The following is a 21,152-nucleotide window of genomic DNA, read 5'->3' as shown; positions in this document are numbered from 1 at the left end:
CGATGGGATTGGTGTCAACGATAGTGGAAAGTGGCCGCAGCTGTTGGGACTAAAGCACGAATAGCGCTCGTAGTTGGGACACTGCCAGACTGCTAGCAGGGCTCGTGGCCGCCCATTGGCCGGCCGGCCGGCCCTCTGGCTGCAGCCTGTCGTCACTGGACATGGGGGCTGCAGCCAGGCTCCGTCATCTGGGCTGGGCATCCAGGATTGGTGCCCTGGGATCGACGGCTCACCGAATGGCGGTGACTCGGCCGACCACGACAGGCTGGCTTGGCCGGCCGTACTAGGCAGCTGCGACGGCCCCGGAAGGTGCGTCTGCTGCACCGCCACGCGTTTCCCCTTGTGGACGTGCCGGAGGGGGACTTTACATAAATGGAAGCTTCAAGCTTCTTCCCCTCCTTGCCTCGCCCTTTCCCGGTGGGCCCGCACACCACGACGTCGTCCGCGCTTGGCGCCATATCTTCAGACGCTTGCCTCCTTTGCTCGCATGATATTTTTTCCTTGATCTACTCACTTTTCTTCGCCGCTGTCTCATTGTCTCGTTGTCCCCGGTTCACTGTCTTTACGTCCTCTATCGTCCATTCATCGCCACACGTCTGCCATGAACTACGCCAGCATGATTGACGAAAAAGGTCTAAAGGTACGCATATTCACCTCTCGAAGAAAGCCTGTCCGAACATCTCTCCACTCACACCGCTCCTCGTCTCCAGAAAGGCTTCATCGTCGCCACCCTCATCTCCACCATCATCGGCACCTTCACCACCGGCATCGGCCTGTACGATCGTATCCGTGACCACTCCCGCCAGCACCACACCGACCACGCGCAGGACCACAGGATCGACGATCTCGAGCATCGCATTGACCGCCTCGATCGCCGTGACCGTCTCGACCGACACGATGGTTTTGGCGGCGGCGCCGGATACCTCTCGCCCAACGCGGTCGGCGATGCCGTCTATGCGGCCCTCTCATCTGCGCCTACGGCTATCCGCCGCGAGTACGAGGGGCTCCTGGCTTCTGCCGGTCCTCGTTTCGCCCAAGGAGACGCCACGGCCCGCCTCCAGCTGCAGGCCCTCCTCATCGACCTGCAGTCGTCTGTGATTCAGCAGCTGCAGGAAGCCCTGGACCGCCGCAGCTACCGCCGCAGTTCGAGCAACCCCAGAGGCGGGAGAGTGGACGATCGGTACGGCTTCTCATCCGAGCGTCTGGCCGAGGCTGCAGACCGCGCTCGCAACGGCAGCATCCGCGCTCTGCGGGAACAGCACCAGCGCCTGCTGGAAGACTCTACACCGCACCGACCGCTCTCCCACCACTCCAACGACTATCTGGAATATGCCGATGGCCGTGAGGACACCGGCCTGTTCTGTCCCTACGCCCTGCAGCTGCAGCGCAACCCCCGGACGCCGATGGACTTGGATCTGGACGGCGACGACACTGCCATTTCCGACACAACGGCCGCTTTCTGTCCCTCTTGCGCCGGCCGTCTGGAGATCTCGCCAGACTACGCGTGGAAGATTCAAAAGTCCGTTGTGGTTGGCCAGCGGTTCGACAGGGATGACGATGACCGGGATGCCGGTAGAAATCACCACAGAAGAGGCGCTAGTATGCACTCGCACAGTGTTGTTGATGACGTCGAGGACCGCGTTTTCGTGCTCAGCAACCGATTCGTCGTCAAGTGCCACCAGACCGCCAAGGTGGTTGAAGACCATGAGAGCCGCCACGCCGGGTTTTCCATGCTGAAGCCGTCGTACGCTTGCTGTCTGTGCGAGGAGCGCGGGCGCTATTCCGGCCGTGGGCGGAGCTCTTCATCCCGCGTGGCCGTGTGCAGCAACATGACGAACCTGGTTGACCACGTGTGTGACGAGCACAGCATCAAGGAGCTGATGGCAGACCCAGACATTCACGAAGTCGAGCCGCGGCGGGAGCGGTGGTAGCCGCGTGCAGAAAGCGAAACGACCCGTTGAATGATTTCATGAGAGCGTGCTTTTGTCTTCCTTTTCCTGCTTTGCCTTTGCGTTTTCGAGTTTCTGCTTCCCTGCTCCCGTTCCTTTTGCATACAACAGCGTGGTGTTTTGGTTTAGCAAAGGATGACCACTTTCAGGCACGGAAAGCAGTATGTCCTCCTGATAAGTTCGTTGTCTTGGCTAGTTGATTTTGAGAGTGACTTGACGGGAATATTGAGGCTCGTAGATTGTTTGCATGTAGCAGAGCATAGTCTGGACAATCAATAGGACCTACGTCGAATTCTCGCCGAACTCTGTACAAATAGTCACCATTCCGCCTTTGGCAAAGAACACAGCGATGTAATCTCGCCTGAAACCCCGGAAGAGCTCGCTGGCCATGTCCATATATGCTCTGTGAATTATTACCTCACTCTGATATGGCATGACATCCAGCTGCTCAATAACGGCCAGGCTGCTCGCTTAGAAGATGGCGAAGATGGCGAAGGAGCAGGACGAGCCGTACTCCAGGGACAAGGCCAGACAAGGGTAGGAGCCTCCGTGTTAGTGCACAAGCTCCTTCCACACGTGCACTTGCCTCCGCGACAGGAGCGATCCCAGCCTCAACTTCCCAAATGGAATATATGGCAGGGGCAGGTGGGAAAAGAGATATATCCCCCAATTAAACCTGCTTTTCTGTAGACATTGATGACGGGTGGCCAAGTGGTTACAGACGCAACCCTTCTTGTTTCCCTCTCTGCCATCTCCCAGTTGTGACTGACATAAACAGCATTTTGGTGATGACCCGGTTCGAACCACGGCTGCTCTTTCAGCATCCGCCCGGCGATAATGTTTCAAAATCGTATCTACGAGCTTCTCGTGTTCTTGCGAATATTATTTGAAAATACAACAAACAGCTTGGAGCATCTTTGGTTCCATCTTTCAGCAGTACGTTTATGCATTTACCGTGCATTTACGGACATCTCGACAGGTGCAGTGTACAATAACCGGGGAGAGACAGAGAAAGCAGATCATCAATCGTGCGAAATCAGCGATCATGTACGGAGTAGCCAATCTGGATCCAAAGCAAAGAGCAGCAAGACAACAAAAAAAGATGAAAAGCTACAAAAAAAAACCGGAAAATGCAAAACGAAAACGAGTATGAAATGGTGCAGCAATAGCGCGACGTAATAAGCTTCGATAATGCGGGAAAATTGTAATGGTACGTTGAACCTGCCCGTTCTGTCTGTCCTGCTCTGTCATGTCTTCTTTTTTAGAATCTCTTATCACTGAGGTGAGGCTTGTCAGCCTCGCGCGCCCCGATACAACAATATTCGAGAGTGCCCCACAGTAAATAGTATCGTTCTCGCTATCTATCCTGTTATCGGTTTTTTTTTTCTTGAACTTTTTTCTGGGGTTCTGCGCTTTGACGATCGAACTGCAGGTGTACGCAAAACAAAGAGATATAAACAGGCCACCCTGGGTACTGCGACGACGATTCAAAATGGCATCCTCAGCGGCTTCTATGCCGTTTATCAAAAACCTCGCCTCCAGCGGTAAGTAGCTTGTGAGGAAGAGAATAGACGAAGTGCATGTGAAGCGTTTTGCTGACAGACTCTGGGCCAACAGACCGCAGGACGCGCACACAGTCGCTCGACACGCTCAAGGCATTTCTGTCGACAAAGTATGCCGGCCCTTCGACGTCGGTGCCGCTCAGCTTCCTCGACGCACATAAGCTGTGGACCGGCCTGTTTTATGCGCTCTGGATGGCGGACCGAGCGCCAGTGCAGCAGCGGCTGTGCGACGAGTTGGCGGGGCTGCCGGCAGCCGTAGGGCTAGCAGACGCCTCGACGGTGGCGTGGCTGCGGGGGTTCTGGGCCATCATGGCGCAGCGGTGGACGACGGGCATCGATGTGCTGCGGATGGACAAATTCCTGCTGTTGGTGCGGCGGGTGTTGGCGGCACAGCTAGCATGGATGGCAGGCAGCGTGGGAGGGGAGAAGAAGAAGCAGAAGAAGACACAGGCGAAAGCGGCGGCTGTGCAGTCGCTGGCGGCCGAGACGGCAGGTCTGTCGGTGCTGCAGGACTGGCCGCTAAACCCAGAGGCAGAGACGCCGGTGGACGACGGCCAGGATGAGGACCAATTGGAAGATGGCGGCGAGAAGCGATGGACGCGGAAGCGGGTGCAGGCGACGGTGCGCATCCCCGTTGGCTTGGCGATGCACGTGCTGGACATCTGGGTGGACGAGGCCGAGAAGCTGGGGCTGCTGGCCGAGGCTGAGGCGACAGAGGCGACAGAAGCGAGCGATGCAGCCGGCCGGCCATCTCTGGTCCGCAACGTCAATGCGCTGGTCGAGACGCTGGCAGCGCAGACGAGGTCGCCAGCCGTTCGCAAGCACGCGCGCGAGGCCTTGACCGACGAGCGGCTGCCGTGGAACGAGAAAGCCGAGGAGAGCGCGGACGAGGCCAACAGCGACGAGGACGAGGACATGGCAGACAACGGAAGCTGGGACGGGTTCGAGTGATGCATGGTTGTGATTATAGCTATGGCATATTGTATTGGCGTTTAGGCAATGCGGGAGCAGTAAACAACAGCGGGCCAGGAAAACGGGAGAGAAAAAGATTAGCAGTGCCGCATGTTTGCCCAAGCGACGACGTGTGTGTATTGTTGATACATGGTATAATACTGTACTTGTGTGTAGAAAGAAGTGCCCTCCACGGAACAGAGACAGACAAAAAAGGGGGCAGAATACAGAGAAACAGGCCAGACTGCTAGATACATGGATTAGAGAGGATTAAGTATGTGTGTATATGGACAAGAATTGCAACGACACCGCAAGCCTTCAAGCCATGATGCGTTCGGCTGCGGTGACCTTTTCCCAGTTGCGCGGGCCGGGGGCCTCGTAGCGGTCGGCGCGCTTGGCGATGACACGGCCGAGACCGCGGTGCACTTCGGCCTGGAAGGGGGCAAAGTCGATGCGCTCGCCGTCGATGCTGATGTAGCCGTCGTCCTGGTTCTTGGGCACGAGGCGGTAGCCGGTGATCTTGCTGTAGCGCACGACCGGGTTGTCAAAGAAGTGGCCGTTGTCGATGGACGTGATCATGCCGAGCGATTTGTGCAGCGGAATGTCGCCGTCGACGGTCACCAGGTCGACGAGCCCGTCGCTCATCAGGGCGGCCGAGAAGAAGTTGGCGTCGGGAGCCATGTAGGCCATCTGTTCGTTCGGTCAGCAGATGTGGCAGCAGAGACAGGGGCTGACTCACGTTTCCGCAGTAAAAGTTGCCGAGCTTGTCGTGCGGCACAAACTCCCAGCCCTCGGGCAGCTCGTCCTCAACAGTGCCATACTGCAGCGGCGGCAGGCCCAGGCCGTCGTCGTCGGCCGCCAGCTTGCCGTTCTCGCTCTTGGTGGAGGTGGCAGATGTGGAGGCCGTGTTGGTCGTGGAAGCTGTGGCTGTGGTGGCTGATGTGGCAGTTGTGGCAGTTGTGGCTGTGGTGGCTGTGGTGGCTGTGGTGGCCTCGGACGAGTCGAGCTTGGAGCGGCCCCCCCGCCTCGCCTGCTGCTGCTGCTCTTTGCGCCGGTTGTTTTCGAGCTGGCGCTGCTGCGCGTAATGGGCCCGGGACCGTCGTCCTTGTGCGCGATCTCGACCTTGACGGCCAGGTCGCACGGGTAGACGCGGCGGGCCATGAAGCGCTGCAGGAAGCCCCAGGTGAAGCGAGCCTCGCCCATCCAGCGAAGATGCTCGGTGGCGAGATCGGCCTCGGCAATGACGCCGACAGCCTGGCTGAGAAAGCTGAGCATCCTGCGGTCACCCTGCGTGATGCTGACGAGGTCCAGCGGCGCCACGACACCCTTGACGATGGCCAGCGCTGCCAGACTGGCCCGATGCGTGCCGTAGAGATTGCAGGCCATGGCATTGCCGCTGCCACAGGGAACATGGGCTACGGCGAGCTGAGCGAGAGCCCGTCGTGCGTCTGGCCGCCGCCCGAGCCCGTTGTACACCTCGTGGGCCAGCCCGTCGCCCGAACACGGCACCACCATGTCGTAGCGGTCAATGTCCAGCGCCGCGCACAGCTCCGTCGCCTGGCCCGAGTGCGTCGTCGTCACCACTGTGAGGTCCATGCGCGCGGCCGCAAACACCGGCCGTACCTCTGTCTCCCACTTGCGCACTGCGCCGCCTGGTCCAGCATGCGGATTCACCAGAACGTACGCCCGTCGTCGCATCGGCACTTCTAAGGCCCGTACGCCCGCGACAGCAGCAGCTCTGCCCATGTGGCCACCTCCGCCGGTGTCGGTCGATCCGGCCCCGTCATCACCGGCACCACCAGCTGCGCCACGTGCAGTCGCGTCTTCGAGAGCCGGTCGGCAAAGTCCACTACCAGTCGTTGTTGTGGCGGCGTCGTCGTGCTGGCCGTCACCTCGGCCCAGAGCACGTTGTAGAGCGGGATCGTCCGGCGGTAAGAGGTGTTGCCGCTGCTGCCTGAACACAAAGATTAGCAGAAGCAGAGGAGAGAGAGAGAGACAAAGGAAACAGGCAGTCCCTACTGGATAGGCCAAAATTTCACACGTACGCCGGTTCTTCCTGCGTTTCTCCTTGTCTGCAGTGGGCGGATGCCCGTCGAGGTTAGCAACCAGCCCAGACTGGCGCATAGTAGTTTCATCACGGGAGAGGCGACGCACCAACGACGACGAGCACGTCTTCCTGGATATCCAGGTCGTAGTTGTCCAGCTTGAGCATGTTGAGCACGGTCTTGTCAAAGGACACGGCCAGCGACTGGCGGTTGGTCATGCGGGGGGCTGAGGCCGCAGTCGACGAGGACACGGACGGCGCCCCGGAGCCCAGGAGCGGTGAGTTGGATCCGGCCGTCGAAGAGTCCGAGTCGTGGGCTATCGGGGCCGATGAGGCTGCTGGAACCAGCTTGCCATTGGCAGAGGAGCCTGCGGACGGCTCGGCTTCCGGCGGTGGCGTTGGCAGAGAGGCCATTCGAGTGGTGGGTGTGAAGCGGCAGAGGTGTGTTTACACGAGTGTGGCGTCGGCAAGAGTTGGCCAAGAGCGAGAGGAAGTGGGAAAAGTGACGCAGGGAAGCAGTCGATCGAGAGAGTCCGAGTGCGCTACAACGACAGAGAATTGGGCGATCCGACAAACAGCAAGCCTCCGGTAACCGGCGGTCGCATCTTCAGACAACAAGGGAAAAAAAAGACGGGAAAAAAGAGAGGCACGCTGGGCGGTCAGCGGAATCAGATGGTGAGTCCGACAAGGCGCGTTGCCTTTTCCGCGTCGTTTTATTTTTACTCAAGACGAGAGTAGCAGCACGTGTGGGGTTTCCCGAACCATTCTTCTGGCACTGTGTCTGACAGCCGGAACGGTCGGACTTATGCTGAAGAGCCCCGCTATTGGCGATGTCCCGGGATATTGCATATAGAGTACTTAATCTTAACTCACTCAACTCCATACTCTCCCATCTCGATTGACTTTAACCGACAGCAGACCACAGCTTACGCACACCGCTGCAGGCATTGCCTCTCTCTGGCCTGATTCCATGTAATACACAGATTGGCGATACCCCGACAGTAAACAGGAGTGACAGTCTGATCGTAACGACTATCCCGGGACTGGGATTACGCCAAAGATTGCCAAGTTGACCATCACTAGACAAGCATAAGGCACTGAATATAGTGTGCAATACTGGACCAGGCATGCACTTGTAAAATACATCACAGAATTCGAAAGTATACAGGAGTAAGAGAGCAGAGTCATATTTCTACATAGCAGGAAATAGCCAAACATCCATAGTAACACATCCTAACTAAAGCAGCAAAAAAAGTAGAAACAAATCAGTCAACTATCCATAGCATACCGCTGAAACAGCTCAACCATAGCCTCCTGCCCATTTTCAGCGGCCCGCAACAACGGCGTCCGGCCGTTAGCATCCTTCGAATCAACGTCGACTTGGCCGGTTTTAAGCAGTAGCTTAACCACAGCCTCGTGCCCATTTTCAGCAGCCCACGACAACGGCGTCCGGCCGTATACAATATCCTTCAAATCAACGTCAACTTGGCCGGTTTCAAGCAGTAGCTTAACCACAGCCTCCTGCCCATTTTCAGCAGCCCACGACAACGGCGTCCGGCCGTATTCAGCATCCTTTGAATCAACGTCGACTTGGCCAGTTTCAAGCAGTAGCTTAACCACAGCCTCGTGCCCATTTTTAGCAGCCCACGACAACGGCGTCCGGCCGTATTCAGTATCCTTCGAATCAACGTCGACTTGGCCGGTTTCAAGCAGTAGCTTAACCACAGCCTCGTGCCCATTTTCAGCAGCCAACGACAACGGCGTCCGGCCATCTTTAGTTATTGAATTGATGCTCGTAGTGTATTCAGAGAGGGATTTTCTAGCAGCATTAAGCAACCCTAAGATACCGTATCTTGCTACAATGTGTATAAGGGTTATATCTTCTTGTGGACGGTTGTTTGAATACTCCTCTATTCTTCGGTAAATGCGCGTCCATGGGCGCAAAAAGTCGTCTGATAGTGAATCAAAAAGATCTTCTTGAGGGATGCCCTGGTCATCGGTCTGCTTCATGTGTGGTACCAACGAGGTCGTAGCATAGTGTATTAGAGGAAACTTGAATTTCAAGTCGTAGGCGGACACTTCGTCAAGTTCGCAAAGTGCGATCTCCTCCATCGCCAAGTAGTGTATGCAGGTTCTGGACAGCTGAAAGTGTGCTCTGCCGATGACCAGTTCGGTCGGCATTGAGTTGCCGTTAAGCGCCAACAAGCCTTTGTCCAGGAAATAGTCACTGACAGATTGATGGATGAACTGAACAACCTGTGTATCGGAAGACGACGTGAACTCAGCAAGACCCCGGCTGAGTGTTTGAATCCGCTTCTCCAGCTGGTCGTTGTCCAGTACATCCTTGGCGTTGCGGCAGGCTTGCAATGAGTTATATTGGCAGTCGGCATCAACTACCATGGCCCAGCGCAGCTCATCCACTGACAATGGCCGTGTGGCAAAGCAGATCCAGTAGATTAGCTTAGTGGAGGCCGACTTCATACCTTTGACAAGGCCATCGTACAAAGCATCAAGTTCTTCAGGGATGGAAGCGATCTCGTCTTTTATCTCCCTCGGCCCAGCACCTTCGAGTTCAAGGCTCCTGACCCTCTCTGCAGTAAGACGCGCCCACATAAAGACGCCCGAGGCTCGACTTGTGATTAGGGTCGGAATCTCTGCTGCTTGCAAACGGAGTGAGAATTTCTGGGCCTCAACGAAAGTTGCGATATCCCCCCCATTATAATGCTCGGGGCACAGGTCAAGATTGTCGTTCCAAGTCTGAACCGGGTACGGGCGACAAGCGAAGCAGAGGTGAAAGCGTTTGACAGTGAAAGGCGAGGACTGAAGAGCTTTGAGCAAGGAGTTAAACTTTGCAATGAGATTCCTTGCATTCTCTTGGCCACACTCGTCTAGAGCATCGACGAATATCCAAACAGAATGGTGCTCAACAACAGCCGGAAGAGAGGACTGGAAGAACTCCCACAACTCTTTTTCATGCCACTGCCACTTTCCTACTTGGCCGATTGTCTCGCACCTTTTTTGAAAGGTTTCAACTAGGCTAGATAGAGCAGCAGGGACCCGACTAAGAAGCTGGTGAAAAAGAGAGCGGAAGAAGCCAAGAGGTGTTCTTTGGAGGTCTGCTCCGCGACCGTGGAAGAAGAATGATAAGACAAGGTCATTGCCTCTAGCTGAAGCTTCTTGATTCTTGAGGGCGTATTTGAGCAATGTTGACTTCCCCGAGCCTGGCTTTCCTTTGATCCAGAGTAGGCTTGAAGCGGAAGCTTTCCAAGCCGTATAGTTCCTGTGTTCGAGTAGCCATTTGCACGTTCCTTCGACGGCTGGGTCAATGTCGTTGGCGCGGGCGTTCATCTCCGAAAAGGCTAGCGAGTGTAGGCATTCTTGCTCCTTTGGTGAAAGCCGTGGCTGAATCGGGGCTAAAATGTTTTAATACAACTAACTAGATACAACCGAAATATTCTCAGGGGCGCTTTAGTTACATACTCTTTGCGCAAAAGGGCGCTTTTTGGACAATGCGTTTGACTCGTTGGAGAACCTTCTCATATTCTGCGTCTTGGGGGCCAAACTTGACCATTTCTGAGTGAGTTCGATTGATGGGGCATTTGTACTGCTCCCCCTCCTCCCAATGCCGGCAATGTGTAGCTGATTCGGGAGCTACGAGAATGGCAGGAGGCCCTTCCATTTTCCATACACCGTTTTCGCCCTGCATATGTTAGCATATACCGACTTCAGATGCTTGGGTAGACGTACCTGAACAGCTGTCGGTGACTCGACCATTTCGTAGAAGCAGACGACCTCGAACATGCCTTTTCCTAAGGCTTTTTGAAAATCGCCATACTGCTGGCCAAGGACTTGCGAATTGGGCCCAATCGACTCGAGTAGAAATCGGTTAGGTCTGTTGTCTACCATCGGCTTGAGGGAACTGATATCCATGCCATGATTTGGAACTCCAAAAAATACGATGCCATACATCGCTTGGAAGAGCGCCTGGTAGCCCTCATCCTTGGTAATCGACAGTGATATAAGTGCCTGCCAGTCTGTAAGAATAGCGTCTAGCGTATCATGTGTATAAACTTGCCTGCTTGACGATTAGCCCTCCCAAACTATGGGCCAAGATGATGATCGGCCGAAAGGTTCGACCATTAGTCAAGACCAGAAAGCTGTCATAAAAGGACTTCGCGAGGTCATCCAAATTATGAAAGTTGTCGCTGTTCAAAAGTCGTGAGTCGTAGCCATAAGTCATAACACGCGCCAGCGATCGGTTATCCTCTTCGGTGATGTGATGTGGAAGGGCGTCTCGTAGCCACATGTGCTCTCCGGACCTTTGCTTAAAAGATCCGAAAGCGTGCCCGCCAAGGCCAGAGATCGCAATCACACTTGCTGGCATTAGTACACGGTCTATAATTCAAACCAGGCCGCCTACTTACTCGACTTTGTAGTCTGGAGAGGGAGGCACATAAAGAGTTGTGACACCGTGGAAATGAGTGTCAAGCACGAGTCCTTGTGAAAGAGAAATTTCCCAGGAACCTTTGGATTGGGCTGTCCGAATAGCTTCTGAGACCTTCTGGAAGGAAACCGTTGCAGTCTGCGAGCGGCCATGAATTTCTTTGACCAAAGACTGAATACTTGGCCCGGCCATGGGGCTGTCTTTTGCCAGAAAAGATTCCAGAGCGACCCGATTCCAGTCGTTAGGTACGCCTCGTACACGAAACGCAATCTTTTTTGGAGACAATTTCAACTCGTCGCTATTATTTTCCGAGGAAGTTTTTGGGTCATGGTTAACGTCAATCGGTGACGGCTTCGAGTTGCCGCCATCGCTAGCCGGAGATGGCCTCGACTGATGGACGTTGCTAGTCAAAGGTCTCGGGACTCGGCCATCTTCAATCCGAGACGGCTTGTCACAGATGTCGCTGGCTTGGGTCGGTTTCGAAACGTCGCTATCACTGATCAAAGAAGGGTTGGAGCCACGATGATCACTAGCTAAAGACTGTTTCGAGTCATGGTTATCACCAGTCGAAGACGTTGACCGCAACAACCACCCAAAAGCTATTGCCAAGAGGAGAACCAAGACGTCGACTGCCGTCCACATTGTCGATGAATATGGGGAGAATATACTCTCAGCTGTCAATGGAAAAAAAAGTGAATTTCACAAATTGTTAAAGTTTCCTAAGAGTTTTCAGCCCGACGGCAAAGACAATGTGATAAGTATAGTGTGGAGGGGTAGCCCCTCCGAACAACTTTCGGCACACACCTCAACAAATAAGCCATGCAGAACAGTCTAGTCCAGAAGTATTATCGTCACCGAAACGACCAATAAGTGTAATTCCTCATATGCAGTTTGAATCTTCGAGCCCCGCCAGTCACATGGCGCTCTTGTCATCGTTTTCAGTCTCACTTGTGTTCTAGTTTCAACAAAGAGATACCTCCTGTCTCGTGGTCGAGCCATCACCCAAAGTGGCGTCGAGTTCGTTCCCGCCATTTCTAACTCTTGATATGTACAGCCAAATGATGCCGATATATGTCAACACAGTCCAGCTATCTGATATCGCTCCACGGCCAACTCAATGGGCCAACTCAACGAGTTCATCCTGCGCCATTGCATGGACAATCGCACGACTTACAGCGACACACTCTAGCGTTAAAACGCCATAAAACTCGGACCGGTCCGTTGGCGCCATCCTTATCCCTACTGGTGCTAATCGATCGGTCTTGCTCTGTTGGACGACAGTCAGGCTGAAGCTGGTGTGGCCCGGCCACGACAGCTTTAGGGTGTGACAATATGCTGGAGTAGGAGGACGTCACTTTTTCTAGTAGGGCAGACCAGTTTAGAAAATAAGGCTCCTGTGAATAGAGCAACACATCTATGCTTCACCAGGGTCACCCTGAGTTCGATGACTGCTCTTGGCCAACACTGCTACTAATTCTGCCTTTTCGTGGTTGCAAACGATGGGAGGCGTATACGACTATTTATCGTCTCTCCCTGTTGCAGCTTCGTTACATGATAACCGATGGGCGATACAATGTGCCGGTGGCGGCTGTCCTAGTCATTTATTGCAAACTAGAACGCCGTAAACTGATCGAACCATACCGCTTTGCTCTCACTACGGTACGCTCAAAGGGTAATCATATCCACGTGATAAACACACAAGTGTTATTCCATCTAAATCACAAAGTCTAGCCAAGAACTAGCAACGCGAAAGTCTTAGGTCAGACACGCTCTTTTGCAGTTTTTGCTAGTGACATAAATCCGCCCCCTTCTACCAGATAAATCCGGGGTTCTGCACCTCCGTCTAAATGTAAGGTACGATTGGATGGCTGGTGCAGCATAAGTGCTCTACTTCGTCGAGATAGCAGGGTTTGGTGAAGATCTGGTAGCTTATGCATAGCACATGGAAGGCCATGATTCTTAATGCTGCGATTTTTTGACGTCCCGATCTCCAGGCACATATCTAAGTATCACATTTCTTATATTTGTACTGACAGTCAGCGAAAAGTAAACGGTGGAAACACATCAGGTGGTAAATGGCTTACCTGAAGAGTGCGGCACTACGAGTAAGAATTGGGTTTCACAATATTACAATGACTGTATCGACACAACCCAGATTAAGAACCAGATTTTGAGGCGTCGTTTTCCCACCATTTTGACCTTTTCAAAACGCACCGAAAATTTTCGGCTCCAATTCTCCAATAGCCATTTCTCAGATAATAACTGGTCGAAACTCGAGTGATTATAAAGATACAGACGAAGATAGAGGTTCCCCCCTGGTCCGGTCCAAGATCAAGAAGCTCCTCCGCCATATCATCCGGAGCCTGAGGCCTCCAACTGTACAAACACCACCCGCAACACCGAATGCGAGGTTCGCTTGCGGAGCGGAGACGTGGGCCTAGCCGACATCATCGCCGAAAAGTCAGGGGGGCCTGCAACAGCCATCGCTAAGGTCATCTACACGGCTGCCTATGCCGTATCGAGTGATCTTGTGGCCGAGACCGTCACCAATATATCCGAATGCATCCAAGCCACCCTCGAGGCTATCGATGACCTGTCACAAGAAGACAGAGACACAGTCGCCCCCGCTATGGTGATATCAATCACCAATGCCGTTAAAATGGTGGCTGCGTTGGGCCAAGACACATCATCGGTGGAATGACCGCCGAAGAAGCGACCGCAGCGGTCAGGGTCGCGACGGATTTTGACAGACTGAGTCCTACGACAAGGGACACTGTTGATAATTACATCAAGGGTATCATCTCCGGCTCTGTTTTGATACTGTTTGGCGTCCCCAAAATGCATATTCAAGCAGTTGCTACCACCTCTACGAATGCCATTTCCAGCCCTATTGACGCCATCCTGAAGTATCCTGCCGAAGTTCAGCATATTCTTGCAATGTCTCTTATTTCATTTTCTAGTAAATTGGCCGACTATAAGAACGGTGGGAAATTTTTCTCTCTGCCGGGCTCGATTTAGACATCCAAAGAATCTTACTTTTGGTTACATGCTGCGATAATTGACCGTCGTTCCGCTTAACAAGCAGGTCTGCTGCCAAATCTGGTCCGGGTATATGGACTAGAGCAACCTTGGATTTGTACCGGATTCATGGCTATCGCTTTACAGTCGCCAGAAGGGGGGGGGGCTTTTGAGATTTGACACCCTGGCATTTATTCAATACAGGATGAAATATACTTGTGCATTACGGAGTACAACTCCAATATTTCGCCATTACAAATGTGTTCCAGCCTAGTAAAGCACGATTTTACTTTCTTCCTGGTCCTACGTCACACAACATTGTGTGACATCTTCTGTCGTGTTACCTGTGATTGTTTTTCAAGATCATGCGCCTCCAGAAACTGTTGGGCTGTGATACAAAAAGTTTTGGGTAGGAATTCTAGGTCGTACTATGCTGCTTTTGTAAGAGCCTGTAGAATGAAATATTGTGTGCTGGTGCAAGAAATCAAAACACCTCATCATCCCTCGCTTCTTCCCACGTCCAACTTTGCACACATCCTCAGTCACTCGCAATAAACATTACGTCTCTATTTATCGTTTCTTCCGAGTCTTCGCCATTGGACTATTATGCCAAAACCTTTTTTTTATATAGCAAATTACCTGCTCACGACAGGCGTCACTTAAGAACAGAGATGTGCCCCTCATATTCAAAGGAAGGCAAACCCTGACTTCGAGTCGCATTGTTGCATTTAAGCTTCAATAATTCGAAAATTCTGGCCTAAGGCTTGAAACGGCTTTCCTAGATCATAAAATACAACATTACAGTGATTCAGTGAATTAGAAACATCTCCCACATCAACTTTCTTAATGTTGTGTACGCTTTGTTGTGAGGTGCGTCTACCTTCTCGCTGCTTCTTTGTGTCTGTCTCTATGTTAGTAGTTTGTGTGCGTCTACGTCTCCTACAGTTGCTCCGTACTTGAGTCAAGCCCGTAGTGGAACAACAAAAAGTACATGTGTGCCGACTGCACTAACAGACCAAAACTTTCACTCATTATTCTTGAGTAAATATGTCTTTAAAACCAAAAAAGCAGGCCAAAAAAACCAAACACGCTAGCATACATACGTACATACGTGAAAACATACTAAAAACAAAAAAAACAAAAACAAGAAAGCACAAGTCACTAGCGCGAATATCCTTCGCCGCCGCTGTCGTCGACAGAAGCTGAACTCCGAATGTTGCGGAGTATGCCCTGTTCTGGGCTCTTCTGCCCATGATCGCTGCCAGTTGACTTCGCAGGCGACTGCTCCGCCGCCTTCTTTGGCGTCTTCGGCATAACCAGCATCTTCACGTCAGCTGGCTTCTTCTTTTTGCCGAAGGCGAATGTCTTGATCTTCGAAAACCCGGACGTTTCTGTGTTCAGCACATCACGAAGAGGCCCCGGATATGTGCGTCTTTCTCCTTCCCTTTTCCCTTCTTGCTCTCGTCCTCTCTCTCCTTCTCTCTCTTCCTCTCTCTTTCTTCTTCTCTCTCCTCCTTCGTTGGCCGCGTCCGTTGGAGCCACTCAGAGATGATGGTGGCAAGGCACATGAGAGAAACTATGGAAACGCTGCTCCAGTTGATAGCGGAGGCTTCACCAGTTGTAGACGGTGGAGGTGGGGAGGACGAGCAGGAAACCGGAGGCGGGCAAGAAGTGGGGGGCGGGCAAGACAAGGTGGGACATGGAGGAATATCCGGGAAAGAGAGGGAGGGACACGGTGGTATCTCCAGAAGCGGAGCCGGACAGGAAGGAATTAGCGTATAAGAAGGAGGGGGGGGGGGGCGGGCAGACACACCGCCGGACACGGAGACGCGGCCGGGCACGAGCAAGAGACGTAAACATTGGCAGGGGAGTTCTGTGCCGCCGCTGCCGTCACCGTCACCATTGTCATCTCCGTCATCGTCATTGTCGTCGTCATCATCGCCGTCACCACGGCGAACACCGTGGCGAAAACCACCGGAAGCTAAGCCCGCATCGTGCTGGTACTGGTGCCGGTGCTAAATTTGTTGTTGTTGCTGGTGTTGCTATTGTTGCTGCCGATCTTGCTTCTTCACCTGCTTCTTCTGTTCAAGTCAGTAGTTAGTGTGCGTTGCAGGAGAGAAGAAACCATCTAATTTCAATACGACGGAATTCAGTCTTATGATCGTATTATTGCAGAGACGTGCTTTCCTCAATGGGACTTCGGTGCAGTCTGTGTGCTCTTTCCACATTTGTGTAATCTTGTCGGGGTTCCTTTCATGTCTCGCCAGAGCATTGAGAGCGAAGGCCATGATATCTGAAGCCAGGCATGTGAAATGAGAGTATATTGAGCTTGGAAAATCAAAGAAAATATGATTTTTGTACGTTTGTATTTATAACTGCTTGCGTTTAAGCCCCATGTTCTGAGAGAACGAAACACACATTAAATTCGGAGAAAAGACTTTCTCAGTCGCGACTTCCTAAATAGAAACACCTTTTCGGGGCTTTTCCTCGGCGCCTTTTGGTTCCACTGTTCATCTACTGTGCAGTGACCCCCAAGCCGTTTACGCAACAAGAAATATCTCATGGCGTAAGCTCCTGTGACAACATCTTGGTATTTCGGGCCACCGAGACAGCAAGTATACGATGTCCGCTCCCCAGTCTTCGTGTGCCACCTTCAGGCCATATTAGCCCGTCTGTTGACCTTCAGATTCAAACATCAATAAACTCAAAATATTTTGTTTACAGAGATCGGAGTTGATGGCCACTTCTAGGTTATAGAGAACAGGTGTGCAGAGTGTTCTTGCTCTTGTTATAAAAGGCAGATGTGCCACAAGATGAGGGCAATGACCTACGAAAAAAGATAGAACTCGGTGCATGAGAACACCGCAACAGATGGACAATCTCACTAATGAATGTTTATTCACACGAGCTTTAGACACAGCTATTCACAACTTTTGACCCAGTTATTCAAGGCGTATCGTACAAATAGCGAAAGCAAAATCATCTTTGAACTGAAAATATTCTTAGCGTAATTAAGAGACCCAGAATGCTTTCAACCCTTCTTATGAGGCACCATGCCGCCCTTTTGGCTTCCATGGACTCTCTCTGCTAGTCACAGTAGCCTATAAGAACCATACCGCCTGTTCCTTGAGTTCTTCAAGCACCCGCGTCCATTGCACAGCGCAAACATTCAAACACAATCAGATTGTTGACACCAGAGCTCTACTCAGTAGAAGTCAGAGTCCGATTGGGATTGCCCTGAAATACCAGTATCCTGGAAATTTTGCCGTCACTGCTGGCTTATAATCATAGATTTTAGCCATTTAGATGTAGTGATATCGAGACCTTGGGAAGTATCGACGTTTTGATGGAGCAGTGCCCAGGAATCCCTACACTTCTTGCAATGGAAGAAGCTAGGACGTTGACAATCGAACAGTGCAGACTCAGCTAAGAAACAGTGTAACACGGAGACATACGACACCAAAGTACGGAGTACTCAGTAGGAGTTACAGAGTTCCCCGTATTACAGCAGTCTATTTTTTAGACTACTCGAATTCGTGGGATTCCTTATATCATACAAGAAAAAGGTTGTGACAAAGCCCGCAGCATTCAGGGGTTTTCAGACCTGTTCTACAGAGTCGCACGTTCATTGCAACTGTACAGTATGCCGTAAGAATCTATAGTCTCGTCAGTCAAAAAACATTATACACCGGCCCCTTGGCCTAATGGTAAGGCGTTGCTTTCCGGTTCCAGCACCCTGCTGGCAAAGATTCTGGGTTCGAGTCCCAGGGGGGTCGAATTTTTGCCCACCCTTCTGATTACGGCACCGATTTTGTCCGGTGAGGAGGCCTCCAAAGTAGAAAACCTAAGCATAAATCTTCATCCTTGCCTTCTGCTGCCCCTTAATGGAGAGATTCTCGAAACGGCCTCAGAGAAAGCAATACGATGATCAGACGGGCTACCTTTTTAGCGAACGATTTTTTGCACCGATTTCTTTATAATCCCACCGGGGCTTTCTCGTTTGGTGGTTGCGCGTTTCAGCCTTACATAGCAGTCGACGAGACATGCTATGTTCGGAGTAAGGGGTAGATGTGGCCCACAGAACGTTTCTTTTTCGGTCATATGAGACGAGCCTATCTTCCGATACAATTAAGTACATGCCAGCCCACGGATGCCACTGTAAGCCCACCGCTGTAAGGGGCGACCGTGGCCATAGCATCTATCGCCTTGTTAGCTATCTCCCTGACAGATCGGCTGTAATGCCACTGGCATGCATTTGTATTTGACAAGAAATGAAACAGCGACTCAGCTACTCGCGTCGCTTCTGGCATGCCTCCCTTAGTGCCCATTCCAGCGCTTTTCACGTCTCGGGAGAACATGCCGTCTACATTATATGCATACATACCAGGGCACCGTCTAATAAACCAAAAGTACAACATTCTCGCAGTTAGCTGGCGCATACCGCTTTGCTAAGCACATTGAACCGAACTGACGGCCTAAACGCTCACTAGCTACTCCGTAAAGGTCTTTCAATGCCTATGATCTTTGCTGATCTTTGTCACATGTTGAGCCGTTACACATATCTAAACAGTCCCTCCCACAAGTATCACAACCCTTTCCTCAAGCACGCTCCTTACAAGATCAGGATCCGTTCTGCCCGCGCTGACCAACATGCTCACAACGCTTGCTATTTGCTCGATCGTGCAGTATACTCGCTGTAATGTCCGCACTGCGACATCGTAGATTGCCTACCACTTGGATCGGCCCCTGCTGGCTTTTTTTGCTCCGGCCTTCCGTGCTCTCAGCCTTGCCTGCCGCGCCTTCTTGGGCAGGCGGACTAGAATACGCCTTCCATGGCTGGCAGGCTATAAATAATATCCACCTGGAGCGGTACCGCAGCTTGAACGCGCGTCTTGGCTCCGGTACTGTACTGCGTTAAGCCCTTTCGCGTCCGTCAATCCAAAGGGGCAAGTGCTCGCAAGGAGTACTCCGATGATAACGAGCAGTAAGATCCAGCATTTCTTGCCTCCCTTCCCAATCAATCTGCTGGCGTGCCTGCCTGCCAGACAAGGGATGCCCTTTCCCGCTGCGTCTTACTCCGTACGCAAAGAGACTTTTCGTGTATTGATTTCAGCCGTCCCCATTTCCCCTAAATCCCTTGTCTATCTAGGTCACCGCCTAAAACCGGTACAACAGCACTCGAACCTTCCGTGCCCCTGCATTTCGTTATTTTGCTTACTGTAGACGTCGCATCGCCTTTTCCCTAACCGTTTATCGTTGCATCCGACCGGCGCCGCCTGGATTTTAAGAACAACCAAAACCGACTTGGCAGATCTCCCCTCTGTCGCCGTTCATGGACGTCGCGCTCTCACTACAACCACCGCCCCAACGATGCTGATCCAACAGTTCCAGCGGCCGACTCGGCTTCTGGCCGTCTTTGCAGCAGTCTCTCTCGTCTATCTCTGCCTGAGCTACCTGCAGCGCATCGATTTCACTGCCTGCAGCATCGTCCCTCCCAACACGGTCAACGGCAAGTTTGGCACCACAGAGCAGATTCTGGCACAGCCAGCGACGCTGTCGAACCGGCCGACAGCCCGTGTGGCCAAGGTCGGCGTGGCCGTGAACGCCCTCGACATCCCGGTCGTATACCGCGCGTTCAAATCCCACAAGGTCCAGAATGACATGCACGGCTATCCGCATTTCATTGCCGACAACGAGGTGGTTAGCAGCCTAACCGACAACGATGTCTTCCGTCGTGGCTCAGGCACCTACACGAAGCCGGCCTACATGCTGGCCATTATGATCGCGGAACTGCTTAAGCCAGAGTCTGAGCGCCTGGAATGGCTTTTGTGAGCTCACTCCCGCCCGTCCTGACCACTTCCTCTGGCTACAACTAACGCAATCTCCTGACAGCTGGTTCGACGGTGACACAGCCATCCTAAACCCCTCCACGCCGCTCGAGGTCTTCCTCCCGCCCAACTCCAGCGCCATCCTGAATGACGTTCACATTGTCATTGCGTCTAACTGGGATGGCCTCAACTCCGGTGCCTTCGCCCTCCGTGTGCACAAATGGACGGCCTCTTTCCTCTCTGCCGTCTTGGCCTACCCCATCTACGAGCGGGATCGCACAAAGCACGACCGCTTCCGGGACCAGAGCGCCTTCCAGTTTCTGTTGAAGCATACCGACTCGCCGCTAGTTCACGAGCGGTTCCAGTCCCGGAACCACTGGGCTGAAGTCCCGATGCGGTGGTTCAACTCATTGCCGGTCAACAATGCCTTTTACGCAGACGGCCGGTGGCTGTTTAGCAAGAATATGACAGAGGCGACGTTTGACAACGGCACAACACAGGTGTACGACGATGGCCGAGACGGCAAGGTGCAGTCGTGGAAGGTGATGCGAGGTGATATGATGGTGCACTTTGCGGGTACAAAGAACGTGCGCGACAGTTGGATGTCGCCATGGCTCGATCGGGCTGAGCAGATGCTGCCCGAGTGGAACAACGCGACGTACTCGGAGGAGCTGGCCAACACCACAGCCGCTTGGTGGAAAGACTATGAGACGAAAGCGAAAGCTTTGTACGAGGCACCAGCACCGCCGCCAGCCAAGGAGAAGCCCAAGGAGGAGAAGCCAAAAGAAGAGAAGCCAAAGGAAGAGAAGTTCAAAGAAGCGAAGTCAGAAGAGGCGAAACAGGAGAAGTCGAACGAGAAAGACACAGAGAAGTCCAAGGACAGCAAACAGTCCGAGGACAAAGACAAGGACAAGTCGGAGAAGCCGCTGGAAAAGCAAGCATCGGAGGGGAGCACGAAGACAGCAGAGGCCGAGAAGGCGTCCGAGTCGGTGGCAGCGACACCAGAAAAAACAAGCAGCGGCCAGCAATAGGTCCGAAGGCAGGAGCTGTGTCGTCTCCGACAAGAGCGAGCACAGCAGCATTGCATCAGGTTGGGATTCGGAGCCGCGGATTGTAAGATAATTCAAGCTATACTTCACAAAATGTGGTAACGTCCGTGGGGAGGCATTTGGATTACGGCGCCACGGCATGCGTGCTTTCTTTTTCTGCTTTTTCTTTTTGCTGTATCTCTGGGGTTGCCATTTATATGGTTTAGAAGGCGAATGAACAAGCGTTATACAATAGACAGTCAATAGTGAAGAATGTGGGAGGATGTGCAGCGAGACAGGACGGCATCTTCTGCATCCCTGGCGTCAC

At 52.7% G+C, this 21,152-nt stretch overlaps 6 protein-coding genes across 6 annotated transcripts; 4 read left to right on the top strand and 2 right to left on the bottom strand.

Annotated features, from left to right (window-relative positions):
- Nucleotides 1-601: 601 nt before the first annotated feature.
- On the top strand, nucleotides 602-1,931 carry CMQ_2325 (uncharacterized protein; the record flags this gene model as incomplete). The annotated part of the gene is made up of 2 exons (XM_014316283.1): nucleotides 602-640; nucleotides 711-1,931. The coding sequence occupies 2 exons, from the start codon at nucleotides 602-604 to the stop codon at nucleotides 1,929-1,931; spliced, it is 1,260 nt and encodes a 419-aa protein (XP_014171758.1).
- A 1,510-nt stretch (nucleotides 1,932-3,441) lies between these two features.
- Nucleotides 3,442-4,462, top strand: CMQ_2426 (nucleolar protein nop52 family; the record flags this gene model as incomplete). Its single annotated transcript, XM_014316384.1, has 2 exons — nucleotides 3,442-3,493; nucleotides 3,567-4,462. 2 exons carry the CDS (start codon nucleotides 3,442-3,444, stop codon nucleotides 4,460-4,462), a joined length of 948 nt encoding a protein of 315 aa, XP_014171859.1.
- Nucleotides 4,463-4,780: 318 nt separating this feature from the next.
- Nucleotides 4,781-6,920, bottom strand: CMQ_2117 (sphingosine kinase; the record flags this gene model as incomplete). The annotated part of the gene is made up of 7 exons (XM_014316075.1): nucleotides 4,781-5,152; nucleotides 5,202-5,534; nucleotides 5,591-6,045; nucleotides 6,107-6,114; nucleotides 6,182-6,416; nucleotides 6,508-6,534; nucleotides 6,617-6,920. The coding sequence occupies 7 exons, from the start codon at nucleotides 6,918-6,920 to the stop codon at nucleotides 4,781-4,783; spliced, it is 1,734 nt and encodes a 577-aa protein (XP_014171550.1).
- An 855-nt stretch (nucleotides 6,921-7,775) lies between these two features.
- CMQ_2457 (nacht and ankyrin domain containing protein) lies at nucleotides 7,776-10,812 on the bottom strand (the record flags this gene model as incomplete). The annotated part of the gene is made up of 4 exons (XM_014316415.1): nucleotides 7,776-9,919; nucleotides 9,987-10,206; nucleotides 10,254-10,540; nucleotides 10,644-10,812. The coding sequence occupies 4 exons, from the start codon at nucleotides 10,810-10,812 to the stop codon at nucleotides 7,776-7,778; spliced, it is 2,820 nt and encodes a 939-aa protein (XP_014171890.1).
- Nucleotides 10,813-13,025: 2,213 nt separating this feature from the next.
- CMQ_2137 (uncharacterized protein) lies at nucleotides 13,026-13,651 on the top strand (the record flags this gene model as incomplete). The annotated part of the gene is made up of 2 exons (XM_014316095.1): nucleotides 13,026-13,055; nucleotides 13,256-13,651. The coding sequence occupies 2 exons, from the start codon at nucleotides 13,026-13,028 to the stop codon at nucleotides 13,649-13,651; spliced, it is 426 nt and encodes a 141-aa protein (XP_014171570.1).
- Nucleotides 13,652-19,338: 5,687 nt separating this feature from the next.
- Nucleotides 19,339-20,827, top strand: CMQ_2470 (galactosyl transferase gma12 mnn10 family protein; the record flags this gene model as incomplete). The annotated part of the gene is made up of 2 exons (XM_014316428.1): nucleotides 19,339-19,796; nucleotides 19,861-20,827. The coding sequence occupies 2 exons, from the start codon at nucleotides 19,339-19,341 to the stop codon at nucleotides 20,825-20,827; spliced, it is 1,425 nt and encodes a 474-aa protein (XP_014171903.1).
- Between the last annotated feature and the right edge of the window lie 325 nt (nucleotides 20,828-21,152).

Source organism: Grosmannia clavigera, assembly GCF_000143105.1.
Source record: "Grosmannia clavigera kw1407 unplaced genomic scaffold GCSC_156, whole genome shotgun sequence".
Classification (NCBI taxonomy): domain Eukaryota; kingdom Fungi; phylum Ascomycota; class Sordariomycetes; order Ophiostomatales; family Ophiostomataceae; genus Leptographium; species Leptographium clavigerum.
Note: the sequence above shows the minus strand (reverse complement) of the source record. Positions and strands in the feature narration are given on the sequence as shown.